This window comes from Hylobates moloch, unplaced genomic scaffold (genome assembly GCF_009828535.3).
Source record: "Hylobates moloch isolate HMO894 unplaced genomic scaffold, HMol_V3 SCAFFOLD_9, whole genome shotgun sequence".
In the NCBI taxonomy this organism is placed as follows: Eukaryota; Metazoa; Chordata; class Mammalia; order Primates; family Hylobatidae; genus Hylobates; species Hylobates moloch.
The window spans coordinates 11,783,897-11,809,415 of NW_026652284.1; the positions used below are offsets into that span (position 1 = coordinate 11,783,897).

At 40.8% G+C, this 25,519-nt stretch overlaps 1 protein-coding gene across 8 annotated transcripts in view; it reads left to right on the plus strand.

The window, feature by feature from the left end:
- The window catches only part of VPS13D (vacuolar protein sorting 13 homolog D), a 284,007-nt gene that overhangs the window by 137,512 nt on the left and 120,976 nt on the right, over nucleotides 1-25,519 (plus strand). For all 8 annotated transcript variants that reach the window (XM_032758968.2, XM_032758969.2, XM_032758970.2 and 5 more), the window contains 8 exons: nucleotides 1,705-1,828; nucleotides 2,688-2,923; nucleotides 6,935-7,043; nucleotides 11,911-12,074; nucleotides 12,972-13,080; nucleotides 16,597-16,776; nucleotides 18,897-19,010; nucleotides 19,821-19,970. In XM_032758968.2, the coding sequence (XP_032614859.1) occupies nucleotides 1,705-1,828; nucleotides 2,688-2,923; nucleotides 6,935-7,043; nucleotides 11,911-12,074; nucleotides 12,972-13,080; nucleotides 16,597-16,776; nucleotides 18,897-19,010; nucleotides 19,821-19,970 (1,186 nt within the window). The remainder of the gene's footprint in view (nucleotides 1-1,704; nucleotides 1,829-2,687; nucleotides 2,924-6,934; nucleotides 7,044-11,910; nucleotides 12,075-12,971; nucleotides 13,081-16,596; nucleotides 16,777-18,896; nucleotides 19,011-19,820; nucleotides 19,971-25,519) is intronic.

Here is a 25,519-nt window from a genome sequence, read left to right on the forward strand (position 1 = left end):
CTGAGTGAATGACTAAAATGTCCTTCATAGCAACTCCCTTCCCATTGATCTAGGATCCAGTCAAGGATCATTTATTTTACTTGCCACGTATATTCTCTTGTCTTCGTTAATCTAGAGTAGTCCCACTTTGCCCATTTTGTCTTTAGTGACATTGACATTTTTGAAGACTCCAAGCTAGTTTCTTGTAGAATGTCCTATTTTCTGCATTTGGGCAGTGATTTCCAGTCTGTAGATTTGGGTCAAATATTTTCGATAACTATACTACCTATGTGATGCTGTGTGTTTCCCACCATGTCACATCAGGATGTCTGTGATGTCTGTTGGTCTCATTATTGGTGGTGATAAGTTGTTCATCACCTGGTTAAGGTGGTGTCCAGCAGGCCTCTTTTTTGTGAAGTTTCCTTTGTTCTTTGTAAATAAGAATAATCCTGTTGAGGGAATAATTTAAGACTAAGTGAATATTCTGTTTCCCAAAACCTTTCATTCAATGGTTTAGTGGTTCTTGAATCACTTATTACATTGGTGGTTGCAATGAATTTTTTTTTTTGGAGACGGAGTCTTGCTCAGTCACCCAGGCTGGAGCGCGATCTCGGCTCCCTGCAAGCTCCGCCTCCCAGGTTCACACCATTCTCCTGCCTCAGCCTCCTGAGTAGCTGGGACTACAGGTGCCTGCCACTACGCCTCGCTAATATTTTTGTATTTTTTAGTAGAGACGCGGTTTCACCATGTTAGCCAGGATGGTCTCGATCTCCTGACCTTGTGATCCACCCGTCTCGGCCTCCCAAAGTGCTGGGATTGCAGGCGTGAGCTACCACACCCGGCTGCAATGCAGATTTTTAAAAAATTAATTATTTTATTTTTATTTTTAATTGAGATGAGGTCTCACCACATTGCCCAGGCTGGTCTGAAACTCCTGGACTAAAGTGATCCTCCCGGTCGGGCGCGGTGGCTCACGCCTGTAATCCTAGCACTTTGGGAGGCCGAGGCGGGCGGATCACGAGGTCAGGAGATCGAGACAATCCTGGTTAACACGGTGAAACCCCGTCTCTACTAAAAATACAAAAAATTAGCTGGGTGCAGTGGCGGGCGCCTGTAGTCCCAGCTACTCGGGAGGCTGAGGCAGGAGAATGGCGTGAACCCGGGAGGCGGAGCTTGCAGTGAGCCGAGATTGCGCCACTGCACTCCGGGCTGGGCGACAGAGCAAGACCCCGTCTCAAAAAAAAAAAATAAAAAAAAAAAAATAAAGTGATCCTCCCACCTTGGCCTCCCAAAGTGCTGGGATTACAGGTGTGAGCCACCATGCCCAGCCAGAAATGCTGATTTTTAATTCTTTAATTTCCTCTACATTTATTCTCTGTTATTTTTCTGTTAAGGTAAACTTTCCATTCCCTTCAGCGATTTATCTAATTAAATGTAATACTATACATACATACACGTACATTACATCCATCCATCCTCTTCTTTACAGCAGAATATCAGCGTATAAATGTTGAGGAAATGGGAGAATTAGAAAATCACCATTTTGTAATCATATTACCAATTTCTACTTTTTTCAGATGATGAAAGAACACACAATGGGCTGTAAGTTCAGTGGTATTGACTGAGGCCCAAACAGTGTTGTGATTGTCAGAGATATGAGAAGTAAGTGGATGGCATCTTGTCTCCTACATTTTATGTAGCCTCTTTTGTTTCCTTGTCCTGCAGGGATACCTTGGGAAAATGCTTCTTCCTACGAGTGGAAATTACTCTCCGAGGAGCTACATACAGGATCTCATTTAGTGACACAGATCAGTTACCTCCTCCTTTCCGAATTGACAACTTTTCTAAGGTATCAAGTGGAGTTGAGAGCCAGTTTGACTGTTTCATGTGTGGGAGGGTGGAGTGTGTACTGCCCTTGACACAATGGTACAATACATTTTCAACTTGGGTTTAAAGGAAGCTGTATGGATAGGTTCTTTATATCTGGACAAGCCTAGAAACCCTTACCATTAAGAGGTGTTTTCTGCTGGTTATTTTGATTGCTGGGCAGCCTTGTCCAGGCAGAAGTAATCTTTTAGCCACCAGATTTATTTATTTTGACTAGAGTGGTTGGTTGACGCTGTGCCTTCTGTAGACATCCCGTTCAAACAGAGAAAGACATCGGCTTGTCAGTGACAATGGGAATGGGCAACTCTGCTGTTGCTTAGTTACAGTGAGCATTTTAATAAATTTTTCAAGAAAGTCAATATGGAAATCATTAGATTCAATTTTAATTATGCTTTCAAATAATAATAGGTCTTATATGTGATGATCTGTAGCCAAATTCCAAAATTCTTATTTTTTTCTGTATTCAAAATATATCATAGGGGGTTTGGGCTAGAAAGATGCCATTGGAGGGATAGAATTGCTCCCCTTAGATATTTGACTTGGCAAAGCGTTTAAAGCCTTTCATTCAGTAGGATATGTGTGTATGTATGTGTGTGTGTGTGTGTGTGTAGCACATGTCCTTTAATTGGTGAGTTTTTTTGGAATGTGTGAGATGATTAGAAACATTCAAAAGGTGAGATGATGAATTTTACTGGGGCTTATTCCCTGTGTAAGATTCATTTAGGAAGGATTTGGAACTTAAACCTAGAAAGCACTGACTCACTTTTCAGTAACCCCACTCTGAATGAAAGTCCTCTTTGTCCTCTCTGCCATCACTCTAGGTCCCGGTTGTCTTTACTCAGCATGGCGTAGCTGAACCCAGGCTCCGGACTGAAGTGAAGCCCATGACTTCATTGGATTATGCCTGGGACGAACCCACCTTGCCACCTTTTATCACTCTGACTGTTAAAGGGGCAGGGTCCTCCGAGATCAACTGCAACATGAATGATTTCCAGGATAATCGGCAGCTTTATTATGAAAATTTCATTTACATTGCTGCTACATATACATTCTCTGGGTAATTCTTGATTAAATTACTGTTCTTATAAAGCAGAAGGTTCTAATTATTAGCAGGCTTTAAATGTTAAGCAGTTTCTTAGGAGACCAAAGTACAAAGGAAGATTCTTTCATTCTTTACCAAATCCTGGGCTCAGTGTCTATCTTAAGAGGTCATGTAATTTAAACTCTTGACTTTTGGCTAGATTAAAATTTATCCAAAGAGTCAAGACCCTTCTTGTGTTAAAGATCTCTCCCAAGGATTCATTCTAGTATTTAAATTTTCTTTTTGCTACTTATTAGTCTGTTTTGCCTGTTTCCTCTTTTGAAACTGACCAATCTTCATCGTAATTATACAAGTCATCATTCTCGCTCTCCTCCCACCATCCCATTGAGAAAGCTGATTAAGCAGACACCTAAAGGTCTGTCTTAATATTCACCTAAAGCCAAATATAGTAGCTTAATTTCACAGAAATTCCATTGCCTTAGAATTATAATCTTCACTGTTGTTTGACTAGTTCTATTTAGAAAAGTCGGATGAAGAATATTGAGCTTATTTTAATTCTGTTAGATTGCCATGCAGAGATTCAAAACACTGGGCTTTCAGAAAGTAATCATTTCTACCAACATATAAATATAGCTTATTGTTTCTGTGCTGAAATAACAGGGCCAATTTTAAAGTGTATCTGTGAAGAAATGGAAAATAGCTTAATCTTTAACATTACAAATATAAATCACCTGATGAATAGGGTGTTTAAAGTCACATTCCTTTCCAAAATGTTCGGAACATTTTTGCATATGAATAAGATTTTTATACATGCCTGGAGCCCAGAAAATAATCTCTGGGTTTTTGCATTATCTCTCTCAACTGCTTAGAGTCCAGATTTCACTAGTAATAATTGAATCTGCAGAGAAGGACAATTCTTTCTTTGTCTGTTGATGTTCCCTTTGGTAACGATGGTGCTAGGATGTTTATCTTGTTGTAATTGAGTCAATATGTTTGTTGTTAATTTGTTTTTAAAGATTATGGCACTTAACAGTGGGACATACTTAAGGTTTAATGCCTCAAAAACCGAATCTAAATCTGGTTGTTAGTCATGTTTTTCTCCTTATGTTCTATAAATTCCAGTAGTTACTAAGCTCTTTAACTGAAGAATCCTAGTGGAGGATTATGGGCTTAATGGGTTGAACCGATATGGAAGACATAAAAAGAGAAGCTCTTGGAATCTTGGTGTGCAGAATCTAATAGCAGAATTAGAATAATCTTGCTGTGCTAAGAGGTTGAACCATCTTTTGGAGTATATTAGATAATTCTTTGCATTCTTGGAATAAATGATGAGGAAGAATAGTTTTTTTAAATTTTGTTTTTGAGGTGAAACATAACGTAAAAGCATTTTAAAGTGAACAGTTCAGTGGCATTTGGTACATTCACAATGTTGTGCCACTGCCACCTCTTCCTAGTTCAGAGCATTTTTATCACCCCAAAAAGAAACCAAAACCTGTTGAGCAGTCACTCCCCATTCCTCCCTGTCTCCAGCCGCAGGAAACCACCCATCTGCTTTGGTCTCTATGGGTTGACCTATTCTGGACATTCACAGAAATGGAATCATAGGAGTGACCTTTTTTGTCTGGATTCTTTCGCTTAGCATAAAGTTTCTGAGGTTTATACACATTGTAGCATGTGTCAATGCTTCATTTTTTTTTTTTTTTTTTTTTTTTTTGAGACCAAGTTTTGCTCTTGTTTCCCAGGCTGGAGTGCAGTGGTGTGATCTCAGCTCACTGCAACCTCCACCTCCCGGGTTCAAGCGATTCTCCTGCCTCAGCCTCCTGAGTAGCTGGGATTACAGGTGCACGCCACCACGCCTGGCTAATTTTTTTGTATTTTTAGTAGAGATGAGATTTCACCATGTTGGTCAGGCTGGTCTCGAACTCCTGACCTCAGGTGATCCACCCACCTCGGCCTCCCAAAGTGCTGGGATTACAGGCTTGAGCCACCGCTCCTGGCCCATTCTTTTTATGAAAAGTACCCAGTATTTTTTGTGGCTGAATACTGTGCTACATACTACATTTGTGTTTATCCAGTTATTTGTTGATGGACATTTGGTTGTTTCTACGTTTTGGCTATTGTAAACAGTGTTGCTATGAACATGTGTGTACATGTATTTGTTGGAGTACTTGTTTTCAATTCTTTTGCTTTATACAGAAGAGTGGAGTTGCTGGGTTCTATTACAATTCTAAGTTTAACTTTTTGAGGAACCGCCATGCTATTTTCCACAGTGGCTAAACGATTGTACATTCCTACCAACAATGTACAGAGGTTCCAATTTCTCCACATCCTCACCAACATGTGTTGGTTTTTGTTTTTGTTTTTATTTTTGAGACAAGGTCTCTGTCACCCAGGCTGGAGTGCAGTGGCACAGTCTTGGCCTGCTGCATCCTCAACCTCCTGGGATCAAACGGTCCTCCTGCTTCAGCCTCTCTCGTAGCTGGGACTACAGGTATGCAGCACCATGGCCAGCTAATTGAAAAAAATTTTTTTTGGTAGAGACAGGGTCTCACTATTTTGCCCAGGCTGGTCTCAAACTCCTGGGCCCAAGCTATCTACCTGCCACAGCCTCCCAAAGTGCTAGGATTACAGGTGTGAGTCACTGTGCCAGGCCTGGTTTTGTTTTGTTTTGTTTTAAATGATATCCATCCTACTGGATATGAAGTGGTCTCTCATTGTGGCTTTTGATTTGCATCCTTAGTAACTAATGATGTTTATGCGTCTTTTCACGTGCTTATTAGTCATTTGTGTGTATTCTTTGGAGAAAGTGTATTCAAATACTTTCCATATTTCAGATGGAATTATTTGCCTTTTTATTGTTGAATTGTCAGAGTTCTTCATATCTGTCAGTCTCTTATCAGATGTATGATTTGCAATTTTTTTCTCCCATTATTTTTGTAAGTTTTCTTTTTACTTTTAGATTGTGTCCTTTCAAGCACAGAAGTTTCTCATTTTGATCACATATAATTTATCTGCTTTGGGGGAAACAAAGATTACTTGTGCTTTTGGTGTCATGAAGACTAGTTTTTAACGCTGAATTAATCCATTACCTTTTTTTTTTTTTTTTTTGCTAATAGGGGTTAATAGAAAGAGGAGAATAATCTAAATAAAACTTCCAAACATCCCTAAGTGTAGCCAGGCTGCAACATTCCATAAAGCTTAGGATTCTTTAGCTTCAGAGAAACATAACACGATTGAATTGGAGGAAGTTGATTAGAACCCTTTGTTTTCTTTTCATCCTAAAGGGACCTCTGATTTCTTGCCAAGACTTGGGGATGCAATGGTGCTGATCATCTGCCTGGCAGAGGAAAGCTAATTTTTGGTCCCTTGAATTGTCTGGCTTGGTTTTTTTGGTTTTTTTGCTTTTTTGGGTTGGGGCAGAATCTCATTCTATCACCCAGGCTAGAGTGTAGTGGTGCAGTCTCAGTTCATTGCAACCTCTGCCTCGGGTTCAAGCAATTCTCATACCTCTGCCTCCTGAGTAACTGGAATTACAGGGGCCTGCCTCCATGCCTGGCTAATTTTTGTATTTTTAATAGAGACAGGATTTTGCCATGTTGGTCAGGCTGGTCTCGAACTCCTGGCTTCAAGAGATCCACCTGCCTTGGCCTCCCAAAGTGCTGGGATTACAGGCAGGAACCACCGTGCCTGGCCAAATTTTTTGCCTTTTTTTTGAGGGGGGGTTGCCTCTTAAAGATATATGGTTATACTTTTACATCTGAATTTTAAGTCACTAAAATTATTAAGAGAAGAAATGTCAGAGTATGTCTTCTGAGAGATGAATCTTGGAACTGTGTAGGGAAAAAAAATGCATCCCTGATCTTTCTGCTCTTGCATCAGACTTTTTCTTCTATCCTTTAAAAAATTTTCTTCTTTAATAAAAGTTTTGGGCATTTGCTTATTAATATTTGAATACATGTGTGAGTATGTATGTATACCTGTATATATATTTATATGTAATATATATATATATATTTTAAATTCTAGCTTGCAGGAGGGAACAGGCAGGCCTGTGGCTTCCAGCAAGGTCATTACCTGTGCGGAGCTCGTTTTGGATGTCTCGCCCAAGACACAAAGAGTCATTTTAAAAAAGAAGGTAAGAGAGCTTATAATCAGAGTTTAGAATACAAGGTTTTTAGCACTGGACGGGACTCAGGATCACCCAGTGCAGAGTCCTTATTTCATGATGAGGCCATAGGGACTTGTGTGGAACCCAGGCCTCTTGGCATTTCCAGGTCAGTGTTAGGGCAGATGAGTACTAGCTCAGGAGTAAGATGACTGCTGGAGTGGGATGTGATCACCAGGTGTGATCAGCAGAACGTGAATAATAAATATATGTGGAATTACTAAGGGCTGGGTGACTGTTAAGCAGACAAGAACAAATTTCTAAAATTAAGTAGCAATAATTGTAACGTTTTATATAACATTTTATAACTTATAGAACATTTTCAGTCATTATTTCACTTGATAAGGATGGCAGCTAGTAAATAGAGTAGATAATAAAAGAGTTACGTTGAAATTTAAAATTAGGTAAAAGTGTATGAATTGGCATTAAGAAATGGACCTCTCCTTTTTAGTTGGAAACCAAGTATAGAAAGTTTGACATTTTAGGTTTTTGTTTGGTTTGTTTTTGTTTTTTTTACTTTTTTTTTTTTTTTTTTTGAGACGGAGTCTCGCTCTGTCACCCAGGCTGGAGTGCAGTGGCGCGATCTCGGCTCACTGCAAGCTCCGCCTCCCGGGTTCACGCCATTCTCCTGCCTCAGCCTCCCGAGTAGCTGGGACTACAGGCGCCGCCATCACGCCCGGCTAATTTTTTGTATTTTTAGTAGAGACGGGGTTTCACCGAGTTAGCCAGGATGGTCTCGATCTCCTGACCTCATGATCCGCCCGCCTCGGCCTCCCAAAGTGCTGGGATTACAGGCATGAGCCACCGCGCCCGGCTGTTTTTTTTACTTTTTATTTGGAAACAATCTCAGATTTCCAGAAAATTGGCAAGAATTTTACCAAAGTGGGGCTGTGGTGTTGATTTGTCCCCTTACTGGTGACATTAACTTATTGCAATTGATTAAGAAGGTGTGTGGTAGCCTTTTCCACTGAGAAGTGAGGCTACTCTTTTTCTTTTTATAATCAGTCAAGATTTTGTGGCGTGGCACTTTGAGACTACATAAACCTCCTATTTGTCATATTTTCTATTTATGTATGCATATGTATATGTGTCATTCAGTATGGGCTGCTATTTTATTCAGTGTGTTATCTGTTACTGTGTCAGTATGTGTGTGCGTATGTATGTATGTATTTATTTTTGAGATGGAGTCTTACTCTGTTGCCTAGGCTGGAGTACAATGGCACGATCTCAGCTCACTACAACCTCCGCCTCCTGGGTTCAAGCGATTCTCCTGCCTCAGCCTCCCGAGTAGCTGGGACTACAGGAGCCCACCACCACACCCAACTAATTTTTGTATTTTTAGTAAAGGCGGGGTTTCGCCATGTTGGCCAGGCTGGTCTCGAACTCCTGACCTCAGGTAATCCGCCTGCTTTGGCCTCCGAAAGTGCTGGGATTACAGGCCTGAGCCACCATGCCCTGCCAGTATTTATTTTGATGCTCAGTTTTTCTTATCTTTGGCCAGTGGGAGCTCCTTTAAACTTCCGTGTCCTTTCAACATGTGCCCTCACTTCCTTACTTTCTGACACAGCAAGTTATCCTGGGTCCATCTTATATTTTTCCCTGCGCCATTCCTGGAATTTGCCATTTCTCCAGGGAGCCCTCATCCCTTCTATCAGAGAATGGAATTTAGAAACCTGAGATTCATGAATTAGGTGCACTTGTTGCTGTTGTGGTGTTATGGTTCCCAGGCTCTCTCAGAAGACAGACCTAGGGTTTTTTAAGCTATGTATGCATAAATATACATATGTGTGTTTTATGTACATATTTATATACTGTACATATTTATTTCTATATCTATATATCAAAAACTAGCAGTTCACACCAATATTTCCAGTTCAAGTCCAGTATGACAAAGTTCATTCTCATTTTCTCCCTTTCCATATTTGTACTTCACTTGTCCAGCACTGAGAATATATTTATTGATTTGATCGGTTCCCCTGAATGTAACAATGTAACTCATCCTCCGTCACCACAGTTGTCCCATGTCCTGTATGAAAACCCTGGTTTCTTCCCTTGGGCTCTGATCTCCATGTACTGGGCAGCCCTGCCCTCTTCCCACCCTGCCCTTCGCAGGAATGCCCTCCTCACCTCCCTCTATGATGCTCCCATTAAACCCCTCCCCAACCTCCCAACTTGGCTTCAGCCCCTGCTCTGGGCTGTCCCATCACTTAGGTGGATGCCTTTCTTGTTCCACATGCGCTTTAACAATTCCACACTGGGCCACCACAGCCCCCATCCCCAACACACACACAAGCCCCATGGAGTTCTGCCTTCCACAGTCCCATCTAAAGATTTTAGGACTAAATTATTAGGGAAGGGAGGAAGGGAACTGGAAGGAGAATGGTGCATCTCAGATTTTCAAGTGGAAATTTTGGTAGTTTCCAAATTATGATGAGCCTGGACAAATGGGCAGGCAGTAGAGGAATCCCAGTATGGAAACTCGATCTCACCTGGGTATGTCTGTGTTGATTCCCAATCTGCAGCATCTACAAGATAACCGAGATGTTGTTTCTGGTGCTGTGGAGAGATGTTTTCTCTTACTGTGAACAGAGAAGCAAGCATGTGGGAATTGGAGATGGGAAGCACAGCTCAGCTTAATCTCGTTTTGCAGACAGAGGAGGCAGTAGCACACAGCAGAGACAGCATGATGTGTTTTTAGGTTTGAGTTCTGGCTTTGCCACTTAAAGATATGTAGTATCTGGTATTTCCCATTTCTCTCAGTTTCATTTTTCAACTGACCTCCCAGGTTTGCTGGAAGGATTAGCTAAGATAATGTACATAAAGTGCTCTGTAAAGAGATGTAATGATAATAACACAACAAACATTTATTGAGGCTCTACCCTGTGCCAGGCATGTACTAATAAGCATGTTACATTTATTACACTTATCACAAAAACCATGAGGCAATTTTTCTCGTTGACAGATCAGGAAACGGAGGCTCTAAGAGATTAAGTAACTTGTCCAAGGTCATTCAGCCTGTAAATTGTGTAGCTGGATCTCAGATCCTGGCATTTTGACTCCAATGTTCATGCTACTTTGTTAGTTTTTACCTTGTAGAATGTGATGAAAGCTATCTGTCTGGCCAGGGGTAGCATGTAAATGAGTTTGTGGTACCCTGATGTGTCTGATGCTCTGGAGGAGTTCCTGCCTAGTGGGAGTGTATGTGATCCTGGCAGATCTAGCTGGAGTATAGGTGTGACTGAAAAGGAATGATACAGATTGTGCTAGAGAGGCAACATAGCAGAGCAGTTAAGCGTGCTGACTCTGAAATCAGGCTGCAGAGATTCAGATGTTGGACCTACCATCTAACTAGTTATTTCACTGTGGAGAAGTTACTTCATCTCACCAAGCCTTAACTTCCTCATCTATGAGGAGGGACATATGTCACTGGATTGTTTGTAGCAGTAAATGAGTTTTTTCTTTCTCTTTTTTTTTTTTTTGAGACGGAGTTTCGCTCTTATTGCCCCGGCTAGAGTGCCATGGCGCAATCTTGGCTCACTGCAACCTCTGCCTCCTGGGTTCAAGCGATTCTCCTGCCTCAGTTTCCCGAGTAGCTGGGATTACAGGCATGCGCCACCACGCCCAGCTAATTTTTGTATTTTTAGTAAAGACGGGATTTCACCATGTTGGCCACGCTGGTCTTGAACTCCTGACCTTAGGTGATACACCCGCCTCGGCCTCCCAAAGTGCTTGGATTACAGGCGAGAGCCACCATGCCCGGCCTAAATGAGTTGTTTTATGTAAGTCTTATGGAACAATGTCTAGCACATAGTAAGTTCTCAATAAGTATTATGACTTCTAGTATATAATGGATTGTATAGACTTTCATGATTGACCTGGAAGCCCAACTGCTGTTTCCAAAATATTTCTAAAGAGAAAATATATTTAGAATTACCAGCAATCTGGCCGGGCACGGTAGCTCACGCCTTTAATCCCAGCACTTTGGGAGGCCGAGGCAGGCAGATCACCTGAGGTCAGGAGTTTGAGACCAGCCTGGCCAACATGGCGAAACCCTGTCTCTACTAAAAATACAAACATTAGCCAGGCGTGATGGTGCCTGCTTGTAATCCCAGCTACTCGGGAGGCTGAGGCAGGAGAATTCGCCTGAACCCAGGAGGAGAGATTGTAGTGAGCCGAGATCGCACTATTTCACTCCAGCCTGGGGAACAGGAGCGAAACTCTGTCTCAAAAAACAAACAAACAAACAAACAAAAAAACTAGCAATCAATTAGCATAACCTTTGAATGCAACCAACTTAACACTTGTGATACAATCAATTCATGAAAATTGGACACCATCAATATAGTACGCTTTCCTTATAAACGTTCAGGACGGGGAGGAAGACCTCTGGTAAATTCTGATTGAAAGTCAGATATTGAGCATATCGTATAGTCTTTATGTAATTGCACTCTTCTTTAAGGTAAGGGCACCGGATGGTCACCATCTGGAATGGCAGTGATCATGGCAGTATAGCTAGTGTAGGAGGCTGCCCCGCCATTTGTTTCTAATTCCTAAAAAAGGAAAAAAATTCGGTCATGAAAATAGTACATTTGTTAAAATGCACATTATTTGTAATGTTTGGTTGTTTAGTTCAAGAGGTTAGCATATTTTACCCTAAGAACAACAAAAGATAGATAACCATGAAAGTTTGAATTAAGCATTTATATAATGTGGAAAATGTCTAAATAAACTTCCTATATGAGAACTTATTTAGCCCTAGAGGAAGCTCTTGAAGTGAGGAGCTAGCTGTGGCTACACATAATCACTCTTTCTCTTTTTGCTTGTACTTACTTAACAGGAACCAGGAAAGCGTTCTCAGCTGTGGAGGATGACAGGAACAGGAATGCTGGCTCATGAGGGCTCCTCAGTTCCTCACAACCCCAATAAGCCCTCAGCTGCCCGCTCCACCGAGGGGTCTGCCATCTTAGATATTGCTGGTCTTGCTGCAGTGACTGACAACAGGTAATTTTCTAGGCAACTTTTGATTCAAGCTCATTGCTTTCAAATTCAGACTCAAGAGGAGATCTACACCAAAAACCAAGAGTTCTATAAATGAAGTAAAAATGTATATTTTTTTCAATGACAAAAACCTGTCATATTCCCAAATATGAGTATTGGGCTTTCCCTTTAATTTTTTTAAGCTATGATGAAATACCCATGCAGATGTTAAGAAACTTCGAACAATAAAATCGGTATAATGTGAAAAGTGAGTATTTCTTCCACCCAAATTCCAGTCCATCCTTATTCTGTGGAAGTAGTTTCTTTTTTACATCTTTCTGATAACTTTGTTAAATCCTTCAAAAGCAGAAATTAATTATTAAGAGAATAATCGGATTCATTTTTATGAATAAATCCTTGGATTCAAATTAGCTCTCTAAGTTTGAATAAGTTACTTTATTTGCCTATGCCTTAGTTTCTCCATAAAAATCAGTGTATTTTCAGTTAATACCTTATTTCCAGAAAAACTTTAGTTGACTTACAAGTTAAAACAGAAAAGAATTTAGAAATACAACAGAAAAAAGACTGTTGGAAAGATTTTACATATATTTAGCAGCTATTCCTTCCATACTGCATGGTAAGTTGCCATTTTGAGAATACGAGAAGCCATATTATTATGTGTTATGAAATCTTTAATGTCTTACTTTGTGTTCCCTCTTCATGTTTTTCCATTTTGTTTTATTCCTCTTTTCTTATCAAGAGATACCTAACTGCCCTAGGATTCAAGCTAACTACCCATTCAATTTTAAGGGTGGAGGGTATTAGAAGGAAGAAGAGCAAAACTATCATCCTCATGTTCCCTTCAGGCGTGAAACAGTTGACTCGGAGGGTTCATGGTTCATCGTCCATTCCGTTTTCCAGATACGAGCCACTGATGCTGAGAAAGCCTGACCGCAGGCGAAGCACAACTCAGACGTGGAGTTTCCGAGAAGGAAAACTGACCTGTGGGTTACATGGGTTGGTCGTCCAGGTCAGTCATTTTTGATCCCCAGTTGCAGCAAGCAGTGGTTGAGCCTTCTTTGAAACAAAGTCTCTACTGAGTTATACGTGGTGAATTGTTCAATGGGAAAACTAGTTACCGAGCAATACTTATTCTATTCCGTTTTAGTTAAAAGGAAGTCAGAGTTTTGTTATGCATTTGTGTATTTTTTTTTTTGAGGCAGAGTCTTGCTCTGTCGTTCAGGCTGGAGTGCAGTGGCGCAATCTCAGCTCACTGCAAACTCCGCCTTCTGGGTTCACGCCATTCTCCTTCCTCAGCCTCCCGAGTAGCTGGGACTACAGGTGCCCGCCACCACGCCCGGCTAATTTTTTGTATTTTTTAGTATATATTTTTTCACCGTGTTAGCAAGGATGGTCTCGATCTCCTGACCTCGTAATCCGCCCTCCTTGGCCTCCCAAAGCGCTGGGATTACAGGCGTGAGCCACTGTGCCCAGACCTGCATTTGTGTATGTTTCTATGGGAAAAGTTCTTGGAGATGGTATGCAATACACGTGTTAAGAGTGATTGCCCTGGATGATAAGATATGTTTTTCATGGCTTACCTGGACTTTTTCTTTGATGTCATATATTACCTATGTAATTTTAAAAAGAAAAAAAGTGTAACTAAAAGTCCATCACTAAGTTAGATGAATTAGGTTTAGACCTGGGAAGTCAATGGCATAGCTGCAAGTCCTCTGTAAAGGGTTCTATGACATGGTGAGCATTCGTCAGGCATCTACATGCTCTTGATTCTGTTCATTTTGGCCTAAATAAGCATTGAATTGCTGTAGCAAATGTCAGAATGAAGATTGCTGGACAGTTTCCTCTGTCGTCTCCTCAGCCAGTCTACCTCATAATAAACTGCCAGCTACTTTCTAAGCAAATATGTGTTTGGCAAATTACCAAGGGTTTGGATTTTCTGCCCTTTCTGGCTTCAGGCTGGGAGTGAGAACAGGGGTCTGAGAAGTAGGAAGGTGTCTAGGAGGTTTGGACATACAGTAGACTAACACCTGCAATTGTGTGAGCAGTTCTGTGCAGCCTGGGATTTAACAAAAAAGGGAAACAGGAGACTATCAGACCCTTGGTAGAGAACTCTGAGTGTACTTAGATTGTACTCCAGGGCAGTTTGCAAAAACTGTAAGGAGCCTCTGACTGCTTTTGGTGAGATTTATTTTCTTTATCTCTATAGCCCTGAGCTTTTTTCATCAAAGACAAGCTGCTTACTTACATGTAGCACACATCTGGAATGGATTTGTGATTTTCAATTAGCAATACAATTCAAACTTCTAGAGGCAAAGAGGGCTTGTTATAATTGGTGGGTTTCATGTCTGACCCTGACTTCACTTCTAGTTTGTTTCTAAAGCCCATGTAATTCCAATGCTCTTGGAGCATTTTCTTCCTTAAAATCTCTCTTTGGTGTTTGTTGTTTTGTGAATCTATTTCATCATTTCCTTGCTTGTTAGTGATGGTATAATAACAGTATTCAGCAGAGCAGAATGTGTTTTGGTTAGGGAAGTAAGCTTGTTTCAATCTTATTATGCTGAATAAAGTCATTGAAGACATTAAAACATTTTCTGACACTGCTCTTATTAGGTTGTATATGTTCTTTCTTTCTAAACTTATAATAGCTATAAAAAGTTTTCTTTGTGTTGAAACCTGTACTATAAACCCTGCTCAAAGTTTGCTTTTCATGAGTCAGAATTTAAAAGTTAACAAAGGGGATTTAGACACTCTTTGCCATTGTCTTCTCTAGCCTTGTGTTTGCTTTCCCACAGCCATCATCCTGTAGACTCGATTTACTTGGGGCATGTAGCAAGAAGGTGTTTTCCTCCAAAGGCCTTGTTAAAGCAAACTAAATATGGCCTGAGAAGGACTCCGTACTTCTATAATTGAATCCCTGTGGACGAACTGTAACCTAGTGTAATCGGCAGGCAAGAACGAAATCCTTACTTAGGAGTATGTGCCTGTAACAATAGCTGAGCCTTGGCCAGTCACAGCAGCCATACTTCCACCATTCAGACAGCTAAGTGTTCAGACTGTGTTCAAATAAGGCAAACGCCAACCTGTGACCAATCCAGCTGTTTACTTCCAATTTCTGTACATCACTTCCCTTTCTTTGTCTATAAATTTATTCTGATCACGAGGCATCCCTGGAGTCTCTCTGAATCTGCTGTGATTCTGGAGGCTGCCTGATTTGCAAATTGTTCATTGCTCAATTAAACTCCTTTAAATTTAATTCGGCTGAAGTCTTTCTTTCTTTCTTTCTTTCTTTCTTTCTTTCTTTCTTTCTTTCTTTCTTTTTCCTTTTCTCTTTCTTTTCTTTCTTTCCTTTCCTTTCCTCTTTCCTTTCCTTTCCCTTTCTTTCCCTTTCTTTTCTTTCTTTCTTTCTCTTCTCTTTCTTTCCTTTCTTTTTCCTTTCCTTCCTTTCCTTTCCCTTTCTTTCTTTTTCTTTTTCTCTTTCTTTCTTTTTCCGTCCTTTCCTTTCCTTTCCCTTTCTTTTCTTTTTCTTTCTTTCTTTTTTCTTTCTTTCTTTCTTTTTCTTTCTTTCTTACTTTCTCTTTCTTTCTTTCTTTTTCTTTCTTTCTCTTTCTTTCTCTCTCTCTCTCTCTTTCTTTCTTTTCCTTTTCCCTTTCCTTTTCCTCTTTTCTTTTCTTTTGACAAAGTCTCGCTCTTAGTGCCCAGGCTGGAGTACAATGGCATAATCTCGGCTCACTGCAACCTCTGCCTCCTGGATTCAAGCGATTCTCCTGCCTCAGCCTCCTGAGTAGCTGGGATTACAGGCACCTGCAACCATGCCTAGCTAATTTTTGTATTTTTAGTAGAGATAGGGTTTCACCATGTTGACCAGGCTGGTCTCAAACTCCTAACCTCAGGTGATTTGCCCGTCTCGGCCTCCCAAAGTGCTGGGATTACAGGCTGAGCCACCTCGCCCGGCTTGAAGTTTTTCTTTTAACAGTCTGAATAACTGGGTATTGGGTGACTTTCTCAACTCTGTATTCCATTCTAGAAGAAACACCATCTTTTGAGTATTTGGGTTGGTTGTCCAGCCATAGGCCTGTTTGGGAGGTTTTCAACTTGAGAATTTTCCTCTTACTGGAAAGCTGAATGATTATAATAGTTATTTTCTATTTTCAGAATATTTCAGATTTTTAAGCAAACCCTAGTAAGAATACTCAAAGAAACAGCTAGTTTTGGCTACTTTTTTAGAAGTTTATTTTAATGACAAGAAGTTAGTACTAGTAAAAGGCAGAATTAAACTGATCTATGCATGAAATTATCTCTTATTCATAATTACCCAAATTTATGAGCATAACTTTTCATCTTACTCGAGTAATCCTACTGTTTTTTATCATCTGCAAAGCTGAACAAATAGTAAAGGCTTTGTTGCACATTGATCATGACCCTCCAGAGGAGAATGTAAATTTAGGAACTTGTTTGAAATGATGTGTTAAATTGTCAAAGTCAGTGCCTCTGTCTTTTCTCACGTCTCTACTCCAATGTCTTTTAGGCCAAAGGAGGACTTTCTGGTTTGTTTGATGGAGCTGAAGTTGTTCTTGGTCCTGACACTTCCATGGAGCTTTTGGGGCCAGTTCCACCTGAACAACAATTTATTAATCAAAAAATGAGACCTGGTTCTGGAATGTTATCCATCAGAGTCATCCCAGATGGACCAACTAGAGCACTCCAGGTGATAATTTGTCATAAGAGCTGATGTGAAACTCTGTACTTCCCCCACCCCCAATGGTTACTCGTTTAACAAATACTTATTGAACATGTTTATGCCAGATATGAAGATATGGTATCTTCATCTGTAAAATGGGAATAGGATCTACCTCATAAAGTTGTTACAAAGTCGTTGTACTAAAGTGCAACAAAAAGATAAGCGTAAAGTATAAGCAAAGTATCAATGAAATATGTGGTAATCTAAAACAGTATAAGATTTAAACAAGATAATGTTAACAGTGCATATTAATAGTGTTGTTAATTATTAATAACACAATATCTTAATAACATTAACAACAAGAAGATATGAGATCCTTAATCAGATAATTAAAATATTGTGTTAATGAGAGTAGGAGTGGAGGGTGTATGGAAAGGATTTGTATTCCCAGATTTAGAGAGTGGGGAGCTTCCTAAGAGAAGTAGTACTTAAGCCGAGACCTAGAGGTTAACTGAAAGGAATTAGCCAAATAGAAAGGTACAGGCAGAGGGACTGTGCCCTCAGTAATAAGCATGTTCATCAACAGGTATTTACTGAGCAGCTACTTGAGCCAGCACAGGTCTAGGTACGGAACATTTACCAGTGAACGGACAAAACTCCCTGCCTTCTTGGAGCTTATATTCTAGTGGGGATGGACGATCATTGACCAATAAACATAGGAAGTAAATGACATACGATGTGGAAGTTGACTAGTGAAGGCCCACAGGTAGCAGAGTGATCCTCAGCCCAAGTGGCACACAGAATGTGGTAAGAAAGAAGGCTGGAGATAGAAGCAGGGGCCAGATCATAAAAAGTCTGAGATACATACTAAAGAATTTGTGGTTTTTCTAAGGCAGCAAGGAGTCAGTGAATGGCATGATTAGAAAATTGTTTTAGGTCACTTCCTCTGGCTGCAGTGTAGAGAATCAGAGTGGGGCAAGACTGGAGATAGAGAAAGACCGGGTAGGAGGCTCTTGCAGTAATGTAAATGAAAGGTTATGGTGGCCTGAACTGGAAGAAGTGGCAGGGGTGGACATGAGGAGGCTGGAGAGAAATGGATAGAAATGAGAGCTTACTTAGGAGTAGAGTCAGGCAGATTTTGTGACTGAATGTGGGAATGAGGGAGAGGAAGGAGTCAGTAATGGCCTCCAAGGTTCTGACTTGGGCAACTCACAGGATGATAATCCAGATCACTAAGGGATGAACATGGAGCAGACTTGCAGAGGAAGGGAGGAGTTAGGTTTTGGACTTGTTGAGTTAAGGTAACTGTGTGATATCTATGTGAAGATGTCCATAAGTCATTGTAACTATGGCTCTGAAACCCAGGGGAGAGATCTGTGATGGGGATAAGGGTTTATTAGGTCATAGCGTAATCAGAACAAAGGAAAAAAAAAGATGTTGGAATGTAGCAATGAGCTCTCTGAGATAGTGCATCTCAATTCACAATACCACTTTGTATTTATTTATTTATTTATTTATTTATTTATTTAGCTATGCCACTCTCTTTCACCTAGGCTGGAGGGCAGTGGCAAAATCATAGCTCACTACAGCCTTGAACTCCTGGGCTCAGGTGATCCTCCCACCTCAGCCTCCCGAATAGCTGGAACTTAAGTGTATGCCACCATGCTTAGCTAATTACTTTTCATTTTTTGTGGAGATAGGGTCTCGCTATATTGCCCAGGCTGGTCTTGAACTTCTGGGATCAAGCGATCTTCCCACCTTAGCCTCGCAAGTAGCTTGGACTACAGGTGTGCGCCACTGTGCCAGCTCACAATACTACCTTAAAAAGCAATCTTAAGGCAAAAATGAATGCAATGATCTTGAGGTTTGCATATTTTGACTTGAGCTCTAATTTGAGATCATTTGCAGATATCTAACCCCACTACGTGAGGCTCTAAGGTGTATAGCTTGAGTTTGCCATGCAGACTTAAAACCAAGTTTGCTTCTTTATTACACAAGTCTTACCTTAGCAGTGCTTTGGAAACCATTCGCTTCCATGGGATTCGTGATTACATAATGACTTTTCACCTACACAGTTGTGCTGGGTTAGAATAGGTTTCAATAAGGAAGCGTGAATCATCTTCATATGGTGTTTTATTTGACTTCAGATAACAGATTTCTGCCACCGGAAAAGCAGCCGTTCATATGAAGTGGATGAACTTCCTGTCACTGAACAAGAGCTGCAGAAATTAAAGAATCCGGATACAGAGCAGGAATTGGAAGTAAGGTCTAAATATTGTAAATTTATTTCTTTGATCATCAGTTTTTTAGAATTTTACTTGGTAGTAGTTTAGACCTTCTGTTTTCTTTCTATCCTGTATGATTCCAAATAGGAGTTACGCTTCACAGTGTTTACTGTTTATCAGTGAATGTGTGAATGTATTATGTAAATGACAACAAAGTTTATGTGGAATCAGCATGTGGCAAGCATTGCTAAACTATTATTATAATAAAGGAAGCTAAACTGTTTGAATTTCAGTAAGATTTAAGACAAACAATTTTTTGTTTTTTGCTTCAGCCACTCTGACATCTTCCTTCTATTTTATCTGCTTGGGATTGGAGAGTGACAAGTTTGAAAAGGAAGATGAGATGAACATGAAAAAGTATATTTATTTGACGTTTATTCAGTAATTTTTGAAAAAATCAAATGCCTATGTGTAAAACACTGTGTTGGATGTTATGGAAGTGTAGTGGATAACAAATTATGAGCTTTCATCTCAAATAAGGTGGAAGATTCCCACATAATTAGATTTCTGTAATGAAATGCAGAATGTCATTGGTCCTTTGATGGAGGCATCATCACATACTCTGGAGTTCTCGTTGGGATGAAGGGTATGCCTAGAAAGCAAGGCTTCCAGTAAGACGATGGCATTTGAGCTCTCCAGGCAAATAATAGGACTCCCCTAAGTAGTTTTCATCTGCTGAGAGGTTGGGAGTAGAGGAATGTAAAATGCTTTATTTTTTTATACTCTCCTGGATACTATGAGCTGTGTTTAAAACACTCAGGGTGCCATATTTTGGTTTCCTTTCAGGTGCTTGTGAGGTTAGAAGGTGGAATTGGGTTGTCTTTAATTAATAAAGTCCCAGAAGAACTGGTCTTTGCAAGTCTTACAGGAATCAATGTGCACTATACACAGCTGGCAACCAGTCACATGCTTGAACTCAGCATACAGGATGTACAGGTAAGGGGGATGTTCCACAGCTGTTAGTCACCTTGTTTTCATGCTGATCACCCAACCAGATCTAATGTTTGATGTTCTAAGAACTTTAATGTTTTGGAGGAAATATCTTGTGGCCTTCAAAAAATCATTCTATGAAATAGTTGTTTCTACATACATTCGTCTCATTAATTTTTCTACATACAGCAGAATTCCGCATATATTAGAGGTAACTCAGTCAAGGTGGCATGGAGGAAGGTGACCCATGGTTCACCATCTTGCCAATAGAAAAACCAACAGGAAGTCATCTCACCATCATTCGGAGGAATTGAGGTCTGTCATAGGGAGAACAAACTAAAGAACTGGACTTTGCTTTCAGTCAAGATGGAGTAACAGGGACTAAATTTACCCTCCCACCTGAAACAACCCAAGAACAATGAAGGACAGTGCTTTGAGAGGTGGGAAACAAAAGAGCTGAGCCCTGTAATTGCCCTTTCTTACCAATTTGAGAAAATTTCCAGGGAGGGGAGAACAAGCAAGTACCTAGCACAGTGGAGAAGTTGAAAAAACAGAGCTGAGAGTCTAGGGAGACCAAGGTATCTGTAGTTATAGGATGGTACACTTGGGCATAGAGAGCTGCACAGAAAAACTCTGAAGATCTATAGACAGTCCCTCTTGAATATTTAGCCGAGTATTAGTCAGTGATGTATGTGAGGAAACTACCCATCTGAAAGGGTCAGAGGGAACAGTGCCTGCTGCCCACACAGGGCTAGGAATAGTGCTTGCACCCACCAGCTGGACTGGAGAAACTAAGAATTTATGAGACGTTGGGAAGAGTCTCAGGAAAGCCTTGCCTTCATGATTAATTAGCCCTAAACTGAGCACTGCTGTAGACCTGCCTAAGAAATCATAAAAGGAAGATCTGAAAGAATCAACCTCTTCCCAAGTAAATTAACCATATCCTTGAATAAAGCTTAAGAAGATTTATTGGAATACAACAATGTAGCACCCAACAAGGTAAAATTCACAATATCTGACATCCTATCAAAAATTACCAGGTGTGCAAAGGAGTAGGAAAACTTTCTATATAATGAGGAGACTAATTGGTCAAAACTGATCCATAACTGGCACAGATGTTAGAATTTTTGGAGGACATTAAAACTGTTAATATAACTGTATTCTCTGTGTTCAAAAGGTTAAGTAGCAATATGGAAGACATAAAAAAGCTAAAGCTTGAAAAGATTAAAATGTAATGAAAACTACACTGGATGGAATATAGCACACAACTGTGAAGGAAACTATACCAAGGCACATCATAATCAAATTACTCAAAACCAGTGTTAAAGCAAAGGAACAAGAGAAAAAAGACATGTTATGTGCCAAGGAATAAAGATAAGAATGACAACAGATTTCTTGTTGGGAACAATGGGAGTGGGAAGACAATGAGCAACATCTTTAAAGTACTGAAAGGTATCAGCAGACCCATGCTACAAAAAATGTAAAAGGATATCATCAGGCAGAAGGAAAAAAATAGTATCAGATTGAAGTCTGTTCTACACAAAGTAATGAATACCAGAAATGATAACTACCTGGGTAAATATATAAGATTATTTTCTTCTTATTTAAAGTAAGAGTGAGATTCTTATCAACAATAGCATAAAGGCTGAAGGGGAGAAATAGAAGTCTGTTAGTGTAATCTTATACACGATGTGGTATGATGTCACTCGAATGTAGACTTATAAAGATAAACAGCATAAACTCTTAACCACCCAAATAACAAAGAGTTATAACTAATAATTCAACAAAGGAGATAAAATGAAATTAGGCCAGGCGAGGTGGCTCACGCCTGTAATTCCAGCACTTTGGGAAGCTAAGGCAGGTGGATCACTTGAGGTCAGGAGTTCGGGACCAGCCTGGCCAACATGGTGAAACCCCGTCTCTACTAAAAATACAAAATTAGCCAGGTGTGGTGGTGCACACCTGTAATCCCAGTTACTCGGGAGGCTGAGGCAGGAGTATTGCTTGAACCTAGGAGGTGGAGGTTGCATTGAGCCAAGATTGTGCCACTGCACTCCAGCATGGGTGACAGATGGATTCTCTGCCGTCTCAGGGAAAAAAAAAAAAAAGAAATCATAAAAAAATAATCCAAGAGAAGGCAGAAAACAGAAAGCAGGGAAAGGAATAGATAGGACAAATAAAAAATAAATAGCAAGATGGTAGACTCCAACCTAATGGTATCAATTAACTAAATTTAAATGTTGTAAACACCATAATGAAAAGGCAGAGATTATCAAGTTGTATAAAAAAAGCAAGAACCAATTATATGTTGCCTACAAGAAACACACATTAAGGATAAAGACACAAATAGGTTAAAAGGAAAGAAAATGAAAAAAGATATAACATGTTGACACTTGTCATAGGAAGTGAGAATGACTAGATTAACATCAGATGGAACAGATTTCAAAGTAAAGAATATTACTGGTGTAGTCGGGGTTCTCTTAGAGGGAGAGAACTAAAAGGAGATATATATATATATTAACTTACATGATCACAAGTTCCCACACTAGGCTGTCTGCAGGCTGAGGAGCAAGGAGAACCAGTCTGAGTCCCAAAACTGAAGAACTTGGAGTCCGATGTTCAAGGGCAGAAAGCATCCAGCATGGGAAAAAGATGTAGGCTGGGAGGGTAGGCCTGTCTCATGTGTTTCTGCCTGCTTTATATTTGCTGGCAGCTGATTAAATTGCACCCACCAGATAAAGGGTGGATCTGCCTTTCCCAGCCCACTGACTCAAATGTTAATCTTTTTTGGCAACACCCTCACAGACACACCCAGGATCAATACTTTGTATTCTTCAATCCAATCAAGTCGACACTCAGTATTAACCATCACAAGTCTACCCTTTGTCAACTGCCGAGATTATAAGGTCATAATTACACCTAACATAATACAACTACCCTTCATACAGCTGGAAACACACCAGTCCCTAACCCAAATACTGTTACATAAAGTTAATGAAGCTTGAATGCTGATATGAAGTCAATAAATCTAGTCACATTATGAAGGAGAAAGGAAATAAAATGAAGATATTTTCTTAGAACAAGTGTATACATGCACAAACATGTTTTTAACAAAAGAAAGAGGAAATACTCATGACAATTGCAGTCCTTGTTTCTGCAGTTGGTCATGTGGTCATAGCTAGTATTGATGACTACCTTCTTCTACTACCCAGTCTGTATTCCCTTTACCTTCAGCAAGCACCTCAGCAGGTCGTGGTTTTGTGGGTTTTTTTCCCGGTGGAGTCACCCAAACCTTCCTTCCTGAGGGGTCTGGACCATTTGTAGTCCTGCCTGGATTGGGCTGTTGTAGTTTCCCATTGCCTTAATCACAGGGCATGGTAATACTAAGAGATGCCCTAATGGATCTCCTGTATTCCATGCATAATCTTCCTTACCTCCATTGTGGAGTAGTAGACTGATTTCATCTTGATAGTCTGGGTCAGTCACCCCAGCCAATACTGTAACTCCCTTCTTAGCCTCTTGACGTAAAGTTAGGAGGAGCCCAAAGTGTCCAGGTGGCAATCTTAACTTCCGGTTTAATGGAATCGTTGTTTTGTCTCCTGGTGGCAGTGTTCCTCCCTCTGGAACTAAGTAAGACCTCTAGGCCAGGAGAACGTAACGTTGCAGGAACAGGAAGCAAAAATTGTGCTAGTGGATCATTAGGGGTGTGATGAATGGTGCCACTTCCACTTCCACCCATTGATTCCTGGACCTGTGAATCCTGGCCATGGGAGAAACAGTGCCATATATTGGATGCTGATTCAGAGCATACATAGCCTTCTGGAGAACTTTGCCCCAGCTGTTGTCATCTAGTTGGCATTGTAATTGTGATTTCAAAAGGCCATTTCACCATTCTATCGATACAGCTGCTTCAGGATGATGAGGAACATGGTAAAGACTAGTGAATTCCATGAGCATGAGCCCACGGCCACACTTCTTTAGCCATAAGGTGAGTGCCTTGGTCAGAGGCAATGCTGTGTGGAATACCATGACAGTGGATAAGGCATTCCGTGAGTCCACAGATGCAGTCTTGTCAGAAGCATTGCATGCAGGATAGGCAAACCCGTATCTGGAGTAAGCGTCTATTCCAGTGAGGACAAACTCTGCCCTTTCCATGATGGAAGAGGTACAATATAATCAACCTGCCACCAGGTAGCTGGCTGATCACCCAGAAGAATGGTGCCCTATCGAGGGCTCAGTGTTGGTCTCTGCTGCTGGCAAATTGGACACTCAGTGGTGGCCGTAGACAGGTCAGCCTTGGTGAGTGGAAGTCCATGTTGCTGAGCCAATGCATAACCTCCATCCCTGCCACCATGGCCACTTTGTTCATAGTCCCAGTGGGAGATGGCAGGAGTGGCTGGGGAAAGAGGCCGAGTGGTGTCCACAGAACAGGTCATCCTATCCACTTGGTTGTTAAAATCCTCCTCTGCTGAAGTCACCCATTGGTGAGCACTCAAATGGGATACAAATATCTTCAGTTTTTGACCACTCAGAGAGTTCCATCCACATACCTCTTCCCAAATTTCCTTATCACCAGTTTTCTAATCATGCTTCATCCAAGTCCCTGACCATCGATCCAGCCAAACCATTGGCTACCTCCCTTGAATCAGTATATAATCACACATCTGGCCATTTCTTCTTCCATGCAAAGTGTATGACCAGGTGCACTGCTCGAAGTGCTCACTGGGAAGATTTCCCTTCACTGCTGTCCTTCGGGGATGTCCTAGAAAGGGGCTGTAGTGCTGCAGCTGTCCACTTTTGGGTGGTGCCTACATATCGTGCAGAACCATTTGTGAACCAGGCCCTAGTCTTCCCTTCCTCTGTCAACTGATCATAGGGAATTCCCCATGAAGCCATCGGTGCAGGCTAGGGGAGAGAAGGCAGGGTGGCAGGAGTGGAGACCATAGGCATTTAAGCCACTTCCTCATGTAGCTTACGTGTGCCTTCAGGACCTGCTCGAGCCTGGTCACATATATACCACTTCCATTTGATGATGGAATGCCGCTGTGTACAACCCACTTTATGGCTAGATGGGTGGGTCAGAAAGCACCCAGTTCAGTTTGCAGGTGTGCACCACCACATCCAGCTAGTTTTTATATTTTTTGGTAGAGATGGGGTTTCACCACGTTGGCCAGGCTGATCTCTGACTCCTGACCTCAAGTAATTTGCCCACTTCAGCCTTCGTTTTTATTATTAATTTGTAAATAAAATCTTTCATTTGAGTAACTGTAAATCTATGTGATCAAACAAAACATCTTATTTTATTTTATTGCTTTTTTAAGGCTAGTTAAGTGAAGCAGTGGGGATAAACACTTTTACTCCCAAAAGATGTTTTGTGGTTTTTTTAAATATATTTTTTTGAGACAAGAGTCTTGCTGTATCACCCAGGCTGGAGTGCAGTGGTGCTCCCTCGGGTCACTGCACCCTCCTCCTCCTCCTAGGCTCAAGTGATCCTCCCACGTCAGCCTCCCAAGTAGCTGAGAATACAGGTGTGTGCTGCCACACTTGGCTGATTT